This window comes from Mytilus edulis, chromosome 4, assembly GCF_963676685.1.
Source record: "Mytilus edulis chromosome 4, xbMytEdul2.2, whole genome shotgun sequence".
NCBI lineage: Eukaryota > Metazoa > Mollusca > Bivalvia > Mytilida > Mytilidae > Mytilus > Mytilus edulis.
Window position 1 is genome coordinate 48,075,575 of NC_092347.1, and position 15,809 is coordinate 48,091,383.

Below are 15,809 nucleotides of genomic sequence, written 5' to 3' on the forward strand. Positions count from 1 at the left end.
TTATCATTATAAACACTCAAGAAGTATTGACCTTGATGTCCATTGCAAAGGAATTAAATTTGGATGCCAATGGATTTATGGTTGACAAAATAACTTAAAAATATTCAAGTAAATGAATAAAGATGCATGCACTTATAAGACCATTACACAGGTAACATCATTTACAGAGTTTTAAGTCTAATACTAAGGCATGATATTACTAATTTGGTCCAAGTAGTGAAATATTTCTCACAGTATACACATACAAGTCGAGATCATTTATGATTAATATCTTGTAATTGAATTAATTAAACATGCTGTTAGAAGTGAATAAGGTATTAACAACAAAGAGTGTCACAATATATGATTACAGCCCACCTGTTCTCACCTTGTCCACCTGTTGGTCAGCAGCATGGTCAGGTATTGCTGAAGATATTGATTATGTTCCAATGTATATAAGTTAATCCCTGACATTGTCATCAGTTGTAACTAGATAGGACAGGTGATTATCACCAATATAATTCTGCTTGAAGGATCATAATAACAAAGGATTTTGTCAATGAGGATTTTTATATAGATACTTGTTCTAGTTGACCATTTTATAACATGTGAGTAAGGTCTTTCACAATTTTGTTGAAATATGGGGTTTTAACTGAAGAAGTTTTGTTTAAATTATTGTCTCGTCATTCATACTTCTTTTTATGGCATTTATAGATTTTTGAAAAGTCATAATCTGGGATAACTATAAGATCTGCTGTTTTCAATTTTCATTTACTTCCTTGCATGGATTAAAAGGATGATAATTAACATACTGAAGCTTGCTTTTAAATGGTGACGGTTTAATACCAATTCTTATAGAGTTAGTTTTATGCTTGTTATGTATTTGGGTTATGGTGATATATAAATGACTAACCTTGGTGATGGATATGTAACAGAATGCTGGTGACAGCTTTTATCTTTCCTGGTCTGGAAGACTAGTGATTTTGTTGTTTTCTATTATATAACAATAAATCACTATCTCCCATGACTGGGACTGCATCTAACAGCTTGCTACTAACCACTGAGATCTACCTGCATGATTTACATCTGGCATGATAGCTTAATTACAGCATGATAGCTTCAAGATAGTTCCATAGGCTGATGGAGTGGTCTCTGCACGTCTTAAAATCAGAGAGACCACTAGAGATCGTATGCCAAGGCATATAAATAGGCATCTAGAAGGTTTGCATGATAAAGAATTAATAACTGGCTTCTAGATCAACAGTTTGCATGACAAAGACAGGAACTTCAGCTTCACAACTATTGCACATTAATTATGCCAAAAATTGAGAAAATTAGCTTCTAGATAGTCTGCTTGCAAGAGACTTTTTGATTGGTGGTACACAGTTGAAATTGTTATAAAAATTCTAGAAAATTATAAATATTCAAGTAAGATGCGAGTGTTGTTCTTTAGGGGATACATGTATCTGATTTGTTGTTGTTGTATTGTTTTGGGAAGGTAAGTGATATATTAATCATTTTGACAATAGCATCTGGTTGATATTATATTCTTCAAGCATTCCATTTACAATTAAAAGGAATTTTAATGATTGACCTTCTTGCACTTGTTGTTTTAAAATTGAGGCCATATGAAGTTACTGGTAAAGAAAAGAGTTGCAGTGGATAACATGAGTGTTTCATTATATTGTTTATAACACAACAAGATAATATTTTTTTGTTCTTTTTCAGTGTAAAGGAATTCTCGGGACAATACTGAAGAATACTGGTGTTGATTTGTTTAGATGTAGACATTTTGTACAGAATTGTTTTTTATTGTCATAATTCATTATTGTTTTCGTCATCATGTATTGTTATGGACCACAATGAACTAGATCAAATATCGCATCACCATTGACATTTTATAGTATACATGGACATAACACTGGGAGGACTGATGATCTTTATAAAGGAAAAGATTTCATTTCAAATAATGTATTAACATGAAATCATAAATATTTTAATTTTTTTTTACATTTTATCATTGCTGCAGATCATGGACCATTTTAATTAGTCATTGTTGTAAAGCAACACATCATGAATACATTAAAAAGAATAACCCTTAACATTGTTTTGTTTTCTTTAAATTTACACTTATCCTTATCACCGTTGGAGACCACATCAACCAGAGCCTGTCAAATAACATTGTTAACCAAGAACAGGTTTACACTAGCTGACTTACCCCAAAATATAAATGTCTCATTTATGATATGTCTGACCTGTTGCATTCTAAGTAGGGAATGAGATGGCATATTTGTAAATATCAGGGGTGGAAGACCTGTCTGCTTCATATCTTTTCATCCATTGTATACCCTATTATAATACTATTGTAATGTATGGGACCCATTTACAAATAAAAATACAAGATCATTACTAAAAGTACAGAGACTGGCAGCACGTTTTGTATGCAACAGACATCACAACATGGTTAATTGTCCAACTCTAGCTAGATTTATAATGTTCCACAAAATACTTAATGAAAATATTGTCATTCTCATTCTGTCACTAAATGTACTGCTTCATATTACTTCCTGGTCAATATAAAAAAGACGATGTGGTGTGATTGCTAATGAGACAACTCTCCACAAGAGACCAAAATGACACAGAAATTAACAACTATAGGTCACTGTACACCCTTCAACAATGAGCAAAGCCAATACCGCATAGTCGGCTGTAAAACGCCCCGAAATGACAATGTAACCACAATTTAAAAGAAAAAACTAACAAACCTTATTTTAATATTTTAATATATAAAAAAAAATGCAAGATCTAACAAAGCCTCATACAGACAAATATAATGCAATGAAGACTGCTACAAATTTACTTCTTTTGTCAAACCATTTACAGTGTGTAGGTAAAGATAGAATCTTTGGTCATCTTGCTTGTTAGCTGAACTGGGAAGTCATTATTAGGTTAGGTATACTACTCTCCTTTCGTAGTCGTCCTACCGACAGATAGATTGGTCATCTACTCTACTCTTAAGGAGGATAGTTTACCTAACATAATAATGACTTCACGGTTCAGCTAACAAGCAGGCTAACCAAAGATATTTCCTTGACAAACACCCTCAATGAATTCTGCTGTAAGACTCCAGCATATTAGCAACAACAGAAACCTTCAAGGTAGCACTTACTTAATTTGTGCTCCTTGATACTGAATTCATGAAAAGATAACAATTACATCAATCAACAAGTTCATGATTTAAATCTATACTTTGGATAATATCTACCAAATTTGAAAATAGTATACAAAGTATGCACTGGGAGGTGAACATCAATCAGCGTGTTGATGTTTTTCTGAGCCTAAAGAAGAAAAACCAATACAGTAGGTTGATTATACATATGCTGAAGAATCGCATCCATTTTGATATGCAGGACATATGAATAATAGCCACTTGTGTCTGAATGGGGACCTAACAGCTAATAGCATGAATAGCCTGTGTAAGGAGAGTTCAGTGCTCTTTTCAATTTGAAAGGCTGAAGGCTCGAAATGACTTGTTGCAAAGCACCAGCAGTGGCGGATCCAGGGGGGGGGTGCGCACCCCCCCTTTAGTTTTGCCGATCAATGCATTTGTATCGGGACATATGTTTTGCACCCCCCCTTTGCCCTGGGTTAGCACCCCCCCTTTCGAAAATTCCTGCATCCGCCCCTGGCACCAGTATCAGTCATACACTCATTTTGCAATTGATTTTTAACTCGCCACTCTATCTCGATCAACATAAAAAAAGAAGATGTGGTATGATTGCCAATGAGACAACTCTCCACAAGAGACCAAAATAACACAGAAATTAACTATATGTCACCTTTAACAATGAGGAAATCCTTTACTGCATAGTCAGCTATAAAAGACCCCGAAATGACAATGTAAAACAATTCAAACAGAAAAAACTAAGGGCCGCCTAATTTAAGAATAAAAAATGAATGAAAACAAATATGTAACCCATAAAACAATCGACAACCACTGAATTACAGGCTCCTGACTTGGGACAGGCACATACATACAGAATGTGGCAGGGTTAAACATTATAAGGGGATCCCAATACTCCACCTAACCTGAGACAGTGGTGTAACAGTACAACATAAGAACAAACTATCAAAATCAGTTGAAAAAGACTTGACTCATCAGATGGACAAAGATATTCATTATATTTCAGAACAATAAAATTGAGAATGGAAATGGGGAATGTGCCAAAGAGACAACAACCCGACCATAGAAAAAAACAACAGCAGAAGGTCACCAACAAGTCTTCAATGTAGTGAGAAATTCCCTCACCCAGAGGCGTCCTTCAGCTGGCCCCTAAACAAATATATACTAGTTCAGTGATAATGAACGCCATACTAATTTCTAAATTGTACACAAGAAACTAAAATTAAAATAATACAAGACTAACAAAGACCAGAGGCTCCTGACTTGGGACAGGCGCAAAAATGCGGCGGGGTTAAACATGTTTGTGAGATCTCAACCCTCCCCCTATACCTCTAGCCAATGTAGAAAAGTAAACGTATTAGATTTATTAAGTACTTGTCCTGAATAAGCATTACATGTTTGCCACTAATCTAATACAGTTAAAGAACAGCAATCAATCTCTCCTGTTGTCCATGTCATGTGATAAATGACATCATTTCTCTATGTTAATGCCCCACCTACGATAGTAGAGGGGCATTTTGTTTTCTGATCTGTGCGTCCGTTCGTCCGTCTGTCCTGCTTCGGAAGTAAAGTTTTTGGTCAAGGTAGTTTTTATTGAAGTCCAATCAACTTGAAACTTAGTACACATGTGCCCTATGATAGGATCTTTATAATTTTAATGCCAAATTAGAGATTTTACCCCAATATCACGGTCCACTAAACATAGAAAATGATCGTGCAAATTTCATGTTAAAGTTTTTGGTCAAGGTAGTTTTTGATGAAGTGAAAGTCCAATCAACTTGAAACTTAGTATATTTATTTTCTATGATGTGAAATTTCTTAATTTAAATGCTAATTTAGAGTTTTTACTCCAATTTCACGGTCCACTAAACATAGAAAATGATAGTGCGAGTGGGGCATCCGTGTACTGTGGACACATTCTTGTTTAACCAAATAAGACAGAAGATACTGATTGTAAGTATGAGAGGTTTCTGGATATTAAGGCATCACTGGCTTTCAAATTAATATGATAAAAGAGTCTGAGATGTGGTTTGATTGCCTATAAAACGGAGTTTAAAGGGGCACTAGCTTCGAGATATATAAAAATCCAATATATTATTTTTTTGTTCAATCATTAATGAAATGCAAAAAATGAAATTATAATTCGCTTTAAGCAGCCAGTGTGGTTTATTTTTATACGACCAATAACGTTAGTTTAAGTGAATGGATCTCTATGAATTTAATAAGAAGGTTGGGGATGATGGAATTAGGGGTCCAAAACAAGAATTTGTTTACCTTTAGGATATGAAATTGTGTATTAGTATTTCAAATGCTCTGAAATTGTACCATAATGTTTGATATCACAAGTAGAAGGTTTTAATTAATTTTGGGGGTTATGGTGCCAACAGTTTATATATTTAGGGCCAAAAACTAGCATTTTTGTAGTTTCTTGAGTGTAAGTGTATGGGTCTCTCTTATATTGTACCACAAGGTTCCATATCACAAAAGGAAGGCGTGGATTGAGTTTAGGGGTAATTACCTAATTCATGCAGGAATAAGGGACCAAAAACAAGCATTTTTCTAGTTTCAAGGCAATAACTTGTGTTTAAGAATATGGATCTCTCTGAAATCGTACTACAAGGTTCCATACTATAAAGGAACGGCTGTGTTTGAGTGTGAGTGTAATTGCTCCAAGGGGGGGGGGGGGTCCAATTATTTTATTTGACATCATTGAATCCGTATTCATGTGAACTTCAATTTAACCCCTTAGCTTGAGATGGATAACACGTGAATTGTATGTGTAAAGTTATTTAAAGACCCCTTTAAAGGAAAAGAATGTCAACATTAAAAGTGAAACAAAGGTAAATCATGTGATTTGACTAATTCCATCCATACAAAAATCATTCTTATTCAGGCAAAAACGATGATAAACATTTATTTTTCATCTAATATATGAGAGTTTGCTTAATCTATTTATATCTATATTTATGAATACAGGGCTTATACGGTCATCGGATGACTTTAGAGGTCAACTAGATAATTTATTAGATGGCGTTTAGACTGAAATACATACGAAACGAAGCTACATATTTTCATGTGCGTGGCCTGTTAATTGTTTATTTAATACTTTTAATAGTTTGGATTAATGTTTTACATTGTTATAAATCAAATATGAGAATTTGACAGCTAGTGCCCCTGAGGATGTAAGTATTTATAGGCAAGTTTTGCAACATTCATCAACGAGGAAAACCCATACCCTATAGTCAGCTTTTAAAGGCTAGTTTGACCATATTTTTGCGTACTGTTAGAGATGTTATCCAACCCTGCTGCTTTATTAACCTTTAAAGATGACAAAGCAGTAGATATTTCGGTTCCAGAGCTCCTACTATCAAGTTCATTGCAGTAGATATTTCGGTTTCAGAGCTCCTACTATCAAGTTCATTAAAGCACTTTCATTTTTCAAGAATGTTTAGCTTTTCCTCTAAAAATTGCAGTCGCTCTTTAAACTCATCTTTTGGTTCGGTCAACTTTTTAAAATGATTCAACCAATCAAATGGTGCAACCAATGCACTCGTATCATCCTTTTCCTTACCCTGCAGTTTATCAATCAATTACCAGTACTGCTTAGGGTTTTCTCATGCAGTGTTTCTATTTGCTTCAACAATGACTGCTTGTACTCCCTGTATTTGTGTTTCCGTGCCTTCGTATATACGCGCTGTAGTTTTAATATAATAGTGACCTTTAACAGCAGGATCTCTGGGAAATCGAGAATAAATTTTCCCATAACTAAATAGTTTTTTTTCGAAAATATGCAAGACTACTGTTACAGTCAAACCACTTTTGGTGTTTAACACCCTTATACCCGTTTGGGCTTTACGCCTTTTAAGAGAAATATTGGCAGCAGTTATAATAATATCTGTCAATTCTAGAGATGCGTTATCAATTGCATTTTGGGAATCTATGGGCTCTAGTTTAAGGAATTTGTCAAGTCGCTGCTGAATTTATGCAGTAAGAAGGGCAGCTTGAAAAAGAGCTGGTGAATCATCTGACCATATGAAACCTGGTAACATTTCATGAGTTTTAACACTATCACAATCTTTTTTTTAAACAATATTTAGCAGACAATAACCATTCCAACAAACAATGGCAGTCTGATAGTGTTGGTATAAAATTGCATATCCTCATGTACAGAATTTGATTCAGGATACTCTCCGACACTAAAACATAATCAACTGTACTAGCCCCATTAGGTGTATAACATGTTAGCCTACCAAAGGTGTCACCAAGAACTCGACCAAATAGAATCCGTATTTGGTTACTATAATACACAAGTCAAGCAGGTCCCTGCCCCTTGAGTCAAATTTATCATCTTTGCTCCTCCTTTTAAGAATTTGTGTATCGCCGAAATCTGTATCAGAAGCCACTCTTGCATTTAAAGTCCCCACACAATAATATATTACCCTGTTTTTGGTAGGAAGCAATATCTTTTTCTAAACATGTAAGAATATCAAGGTCAAGTCCTTTGGAGTATGATGACCCTACTAGTGGCTTATGCACAACATATATAAAAAGTTCTTTGTCAAATCCAAAGATTCTTTTTTCTAATTTCACCCACTGAAAATTTGGGATAGATGATTTTAGAATTTTCACATGTTGCTTTAGTGAGGGCTTGCGTAGTATTGCAAGTCCTCCAAAAATGCCTTTTAGATGACAATGGAACGACCCTATATTAGTTATATTAGCATCATAGCCCAAGTGGGTTTTAGCAAGGAACACTAGATCTAGATTTTCTATACTAGTATATATATGTTTCAAAAAAAGGAGGTATTGAATCTTGTTGTTTTGTTGTTTTGTCTTTTTTTTTTTTTTAGACCACCCACGTTCCAGAAGCCCATTTTAATGAAAGAAAAATCATCGCTAGTCATTTTATAAAAAAAAAAAAAAAAGAGTGTCTCTAATTCTATCTTATAAATTTTTGAAAAGTGTATGATTGAACAACTTGTTTTAATGATTTTAGATATTAATAAAAGAAATTGAATATATCAGATACTGGCTATCCTAACTCAATATGATCATAATCTTTATACTACAAAATTTAGGGTTTTAGCTACATGTTATTGTGATATGAGAGTAATAATACTGTAGATATTTTCACAACTGATAGAACAATGTTTCATCAAAAACACATATTTATAAAATACAAGTTATATATTGAAAGCGAGACAACTCGAAAATATTTTCAAAAGTCGAACACACCTAAGTGCGATCGATAATTTTACATTGGAATGTGATCTTTTGCTCTAACAACAACCAATCAAATTGAAGTAACTGTCTAGACAAACAAAACTATGTTCTCATTTTGAGACAACCCAAGTCCTAATATTAACAAAATATTTTATGAAAAACAAATATGAAAGCAACCAGGCGCGTAGCTGCCTATACGCTAACACGCAGTTGCGTGCACATCGATTCGGTATGCAAAAAAAAAAGGCAAAATAAAAATTTATAGATTGAATGTTAAAGGAAACACCTATGTTGTCACTTTTTTAATTTATGAAATATCATTAAATAGCGGCATTTGGTTTCAAAATAAAAGTTTCATTGGAGATTATGACAAAATCGGACAGTAACTTGTATCTTTTACTAGATTTGAATTTGTAATTCTAAGACATGTAGTTTTGGAGCACATATTACAGTGCACGGTTCATCAGTTTGGAATGAGATGTACCAATCGGCATTAGAATTATCAGAACTCCTCGATATCGTTGAAAATATGCCGAGGCGATGTGGTCGACAGACTACCAGAGCCAATCACCCTGCAAACACGCCAAAACAGTATTGGAAAGTCTCATTATTTTTTGCGTTCATAGACTATATGATATGATAAGGGAACTGGAGAGTGGAGTCGCGTCTAGTATTATCAGAAAATCGCACTTTTGCGCTGTATCTGCTCCATCGTGTTGTAAGAAATATAACAAACGAAAAAATCTCAACATTATCTGAGACATACGAAACTGACCTGGCATGTGATTTTGACGAATTCAATTGGGAGGTCGCTCGATGCTGAACACGTACGCTGGTTCATAACATCTCGCGAGTGCTACCATGGAGATCTATCAGTGTACTAAGTATGTTGAAAACAAATGTACGATCATCAATGAACGACAGTTACTAGCATTACTGCATATTCATCGGGATTTCAGTGTAAATATTGACAATCAAAGTAATACAGAAGTTTGTTTCTGCCTAGACCCGAAGAGCAGATTTTGGACAATTTTGAGAAATTCTGTATCACAAATATGTGTTGTTCATGTATTACTCTATTCAGAAGATTTATTAATAGTTTTACATTCATAATTTTTTTAAAAGGCCTATCTACATATAGCTCCTCTTTTAACAGTCCTATGACCGAAAACGTTCGGCGGTAGTTGCTTGCACATCGTTTCCTTCTAGCTACGCCCCTGGCAACAACAATCGCTAAACTGCGTATACTTGCTCATACAGAATGTGGCAAGTTTAAATCACGATTTGTATAATCTTACCAAGGATTTGTATATCTATCTTTACAAATCCTTGTTCTTATGTACAAATCCTTGGTCTGACTGTACAAATCTTTGGTTTAACATATTTGTGGGAGCTCTAACCTGTAGAAAAAATATTACTTGTACTAGCAGTCACTGAAAGCAAGTTAAAACCCAATTACTACTATTAGTAATACATAAATCATCTTCCGCCGTAGCCGAGGGGGCAGTTTTATCCTTGTCGTACGTCCCGAAGTTGGTTTCTGTTTTCTAACTTTGTCATAAGAAACGAGTGACTGGTGAAAAATAATGTTAATCCAGTTCTTGAACCCATGCATGCATATATTATAAACTTAAGTCCTCTGCACGATTCTATCATTTTTTACGCATCCATAATCGTCAAAAAATATTTCCTTCCGTCAATAATTACATTAGATGTATGTTTCATGATTGTGACAAGGGAACGTCACCATTTAAAAATGGATAATTAATAATATGAAACAAAAAATTATCTCTTTTCTCAGAAATTTTGGAAAAAAGCTTCCCGTTAAAGTTATAGACATCAATATCAATCAGTATAGGGGTAGCTATGATACAATGTAGATACAAAGTCAATAAAATAAAGGGTGAATAATTAAAGTAACAGTAATATACCGCTGTGAAATGTTAAACAGTTTCAGAAAAACAGCAATAACCGTGAACAAATATATATCCTACTGAATTACTAGCGCGTGTCTGCATGCATGGTTGGAAGTGCCATTATTTTATATTCAGAGACTTTATTCAAGCTTTCCATGTCGCGTTATATAGAAGAGATATAACCCTGAATAAGTATTAAAACATTATAAATTTCAAATAGTATCAACAGGCCATATTAACAAGAAAGTACGATTTGAGAGTACTCGCAGTACTCGCAGCTAAATAAAAGCCAAAAACAATTTATAATAAAAAATCATGCATCTCAGAGACTTAAATCAACTAAAATATATCCCAGAGATTTAGTATTTTAACGTCATGGGCAGTCAAAGAAGACATGACTTGTGCAATTTCAAAAATAAATGTATCGCCAGACAGAAGAATAGTTAGGAGTTAACCTCTTTATAGAAAAAAAAATAACGTGGATGTGTCTTTATTCATCCCGTTTGAAAAGAATACAAACTTAGTTATGTTCTAGACTCGTCGCGCGATTTTGACAACCATCCATTGTACAGCTCTCATTCTCTCCTTGCAGCTTCAATGTGGAATATGTAATTTCGGGATATTTCGATTTTTTCCTCCTCGGTTTGTGCTAGAGTAACAGATTCACGTAACCTTTTACAAGTACTACAGTCACATCAGAATGTATAGTTCTCAATTGTATTAATGCATACTTTTCATGTTGGGACAGTTACCCTTATTTTTGAAGGCTGTATGGTTGCCTATAATTGCTTTGTCATTTGAACATTTGTGGGTAGTTTTCTTATTGGCAATCTTATTACATATTTTAATTTTTATATGTATCCATCCTTCAGAAAAGTTGTTCCAAATGTAATGAATCCCCTCCAGGCTTGCCTTCATCTTCCTTTATCTTCATTGGAACAATTTGGTTTTTTTGGGGGGAGGGTTCCAGACAAGGGGTGGGGGAGGGGTCCTCTTAATTCGCCTTTGATTTCATTGGTTGTAATTTTGGAATTTTATTTTATCATGAATCAGATTTGAACACGACTTGGGGAATGAAGGTAAAGACCGAATGTCAGTTTTAGTCTTATATATGTACTTTAATTTTAGTCTTACATGTATATATGTGTACATATATCACTGATTCAGTGGCGATGGTGAATAGCTATATATAGACACTGACAAGTCTTAACATCTTATAGTTTTGAATGTTTCTTCATCAGTTGACTAAAATTAGGTGGAGGTATGCTTTTATTTCCAACAGAGGGGCACTCATACTCAACCTATATCAATTTGTGCATGAAGCGATTGATAGTTGCCAGACACTGAATGATTATACCACAAATTTGTGAAAGTTTTAACCTATGCATATATACTTTAAATACGATAAAAAAAAATCATGTCTTTTTCAGGACTTCTGATCCAACCATGTAGTATGGCATGTTATTGAGATATGGTTCTGGTTGATGGATGTTCATGAAGGACCATTAGTACAAAGTATATCACTGGATTGAGCTCTCTGTCTACGTGTATTATTAAAGTGCTTTGCTTTGAGCTCGGTTCATTGTTATACAATTCATTCTTTGTGAAATAAAGATTTTACAGACAACTCTCATGTACAAGGATGTCTCAAAGTATTATCATTTCTATGTACAATGTAAGTAACAGGGAGATAAAATCATTTTATTTTTTGTTTGAACCAAACATTATTTGTCCATTGACCAAATTTGTTTTGCTTTCACCAGCTTTGAAGGAGATATTATCAAAGAATTGATAGAAAACAGCACAGAAGCTTACTTTCTAGCTCATCAGGCCCAAGCATTATGCTAGGCATTGTCATTACTAAAAACCAATAAATGTCTTCTAATCTGAGGATCAATTCAACATTTTAAAGTGTTTTACTAATGATACTGACAAGCCACCACAAAGATATATAAATAGAACCATACAAATAGTTAGCAAATACATATATAAAAAAAGATGTGATATGATTGCCAATGAGACACTTTTCCACAACAGACCAAAATGACATAGAAATTAACAATTACAGGTCACCTCACAACCTTCAACAATGAGCAAAGCTAATACAGCATAGTCAGCTATAAAAGGTCTCGAAATGACAATGTAAAACAATTCAAAGGAGAAAAATAACAGGCTTGTTTATGTACAAAAAATAAAGAAAAAAACGAATATGTAACACATAAACAAACGACAACCACTGAATTACAGGCTCCTTATATCATGTTCTCAGATATCATCTCCTAATTTAAAAAAATCACAAAAAATTGAACCTATCATGATTCTATTATGTGTTGCTCTCCTAGCTATAAAATGTATCCAATATCAAAGATGTGGAACATATTCTAGCATAATCATTTGGTAACTAATGCAATTAGTGTCTCTTCCATGCCCGTCTTGAACATAAAAACTAAACTAAATATAAAATAAACAACTTTCCTAGTGCTCAGGTTGGTTGTAATCGTGCAACACAGTTAATAACACATATAGGAAAATCATAGAACTACATTTATCATAAAACACTGTCAAACATCCAAACATACTATCCACACTCATCTGTGTCCACACTTGTGTTTTTATAAAATACTCGCAGAATGTTAATATCATGTGCATGAACAAATCGATTGATTCTTTTATGTGCAGATGTAAATGGATTATTTATCATCCGATAACGAATTTTGCGGATTAAATATACCTCAATTTCCATTATTGTAAAATACAATACACGTAGTTCTTTTCCTTCAGAGCATTGTTAAAAAGACGAAAACATTCCGACAGCTCTTCTTCTCTGACATATTGGATTTCTTTAAGCAAACGCTCTCGTGAAATGAGCTATGCAAAAAATTGTTTAGGCACCATAAAACTTAAATTTTACCCTGAAACCATTGAAAACATGGATAGGTTTATCAAACTTGGTTACCATAAAAAGTTGACAAAAAACTAGTCCATGCTTTTTAAAGTGCTCATATTCTTTCATAAAAAAAGACAAAAGACTAGAAGAAAGGAGCACATAAATTCTCTTTTTTCTAGAATTACAAAATGTACCTTTAAAAACATAGTTTGATAAAATTTATTGTACACTAGCTATATGGTAGAATTTAAGTTATTTTGCTTTTTTTGTCAGATTTTAGAGCATGCATGCAATACCTTTTTAGCTGCTTTAAGTTACGTTGTCCTCTGGTATAAGTTGAGGGTTATTTATACACCACATTTAAAAACACCATTGAAAGTTCATTGGAATCTAAGAATAGTTTGTACTCAAATCCAAGCAAAACTTCTCCTGTGGTAGGTAGAAAGAGTTACAAATTGTGTGTTTTAACTGATGCTGGATATATCCACTTAAGTATCTACATAAAACAGGGAAACCACTAACTGAAAACTTTTTCATCTCACCATGGGAATTACATGCAATTATCTGTTATCAAATATTGAACTGACAATGGTGTTTTTAAATACTTTGTAATAAGTTTTTGTTGTGGCAAGAAGATGAAAATGGATGAAGTTATCTGTTTTGATTACAGATTTTTTTTTCTAATTCGATAATTGGGTCTTGTTTGAAGCTCTTACCATTGCATGTTATCAAGAGTTTATTGAAATTCAGATTAAGAACATTTCAGAAGTGCTTGAGGCTTTTTACCCTGAATTTTTCGGTGTCGTTTGAGTTGAAAGATATGGCATTTCTAGTCACCTAAGCATATACCTGTTAGTCAAAGATGCATGAAGGTTGCTGCCTTTTTCGGTTTCATAGCTTGCATGGCTGTTGTTCTTCTTCACGTCATAGCACTTTGTCTATAAATGCAGTTATGTTTTAGGAGGATGTCCCCCTCAGAATCCCCCATACAGTGGCAGCAGCACCGACCCAACCACCTGCCCCTGTTTAGAGTTCCGTTGGTAGATTCCACTTTGTACCTAATTTATTGTGAAAGTCATGTTTATGGATTAAGAGAATTGAAATTTCCTAGCGAATGATGGCCGTCTTCAAAATCAGTTCATCTGTGATTTCTGTAATTCTTCAAAGTTCAAATAATTTCAGACTGAACATTTTTTTATCAGAGTTTTAGTAGATATGTAGATATTTTGTGTAATTACAAGGGGTTTCTCGTTAATGGTAGGATGTCATCTACTTAAATATAAGTCAACATGTGTAACAAAGAGCTATAATTTTTATACATATGTGATATTTGTAGTAATATTCAATCCATACATATATAGGGGGAGGGAATTATTCATGATCCATTTTCACGTTTATATTTGAATAAGGGACTCTTATATTAAAGTTAGACAGGACAATTCTGTGAAACTGATTTGATTATTTTTTTTATTTCTGGTGTTTTCTGGAAACTTGAAAATCCATTGAAATGTTTCTTTTTTGTTAGTTCTAACGGAAATCAAAGCATTGAATTATGAATTATTCATATTATTTTTAGATTTGAGTCATATCCTTGAGAGAAAAGTAATATGATAAAAATTGCGATCGTTATCTTTTAAGAGTTAACTTTGAACTTGGCATATAAAATACAATGTAGCTATAAAGGTTTTTGAATTTATAGGTGCAAGGACCTTTATATTTTAAAGATGTTTGAAAACAAATTTTCTGAAGTTGTTTAGTGTTTTTTTTTCTTCTTAAATACTAGATGATCATAAAGTTTTAAGTCTGCCTTGCAAGACGTCATAATTATTTGGACTATAATAGTGCCCCTCTAAACTGGACACTACGTATCTCACCTAGAGAAGTATACACATATAAAAAAGGAGACTTTGATGCAATAAAAACTGCACTTAAAAACATGGAGAAGGAATTCTTAGAACTGGAAGCTAATAACCAACCGGTTAAAATAATTTGGACAAAATTCAAAACAAAACTTATAAATCTAATGGAGAAGGATATACCCCAAAAGACAATCAGGGATAACAAGACCAAAAAAACATGGATAGATAATAAAGTTAAAGCCGGATTAAGAAGGAGAAACAAATTATTTAAACGAATGAAGAAAACAAAACAAGCATCTGATATAAGAAGTACAGAGAGAGCAAAAATGGAACAAAAGAAACAGCGTAACTCCTACTGGAACTACATAAATAACATCATAGAAGCGGGAGATGAACACCAGGACCAACCCAGCAAACAGAAGCGATTTTGGAGTTACATTAAATCACTGAAAAAGGACAACACAGGGATCGCCCCTCTAAAAGACAACGGACGATTATTTAGTACCGCAATAGACAAAGCTAACATCTTCAACAGACAATACCAATCAGTCTTTACTAAGGAAAATAGCGACGACATACCACATGCGATATCCACAAATGCCAGAGATTACAGTCACAACAGAAGGCGTTAGAAAGCTATTGAACAGATGCAACCCAAGTAAAGCATGCGGCCCTCATAAAATACCAGCTAGAATCTTAAGGGAATGTGTTGACGAACTAGCAACCCTTTTATGCATTGTATTTAATGCCAGTATTCGATC

General features: G+C 33.8%; 1 protein-coding gene across 7 annotated transcripts in view; it reads left to right on the top strand.

The window, feature by feature from the left end:
- The window catches only part of LOC139519872 (heterogeneous nuclear ribonucleoprotein K-like), a 29,038-nt gene extending 26,957 nt beyond the window's left edge, over window positions 1–2,081 (top strand). For all 7 annotated transcript variants that reach the window (XM_071312163.1, XM_071312161.1, XM_071312166.1 and 4 more), the window contains exon 16: window positions 1,708–2,081. Coding sequence is in view for 3 of the 7 variants with exons in the window: in XM_071312161.1 (XP_071168262.1) it covers window positions 1,708–1,735 (28 nt within the window). In the remaining 4 variants the exon portion in view is untranslated. The remainder of the gene's footprint in view (window positions 1–1,707) is intronic.
- The last annotated feature ends 13,728 nt before the right edge of the window (window positions 2,082–15,809 follow it).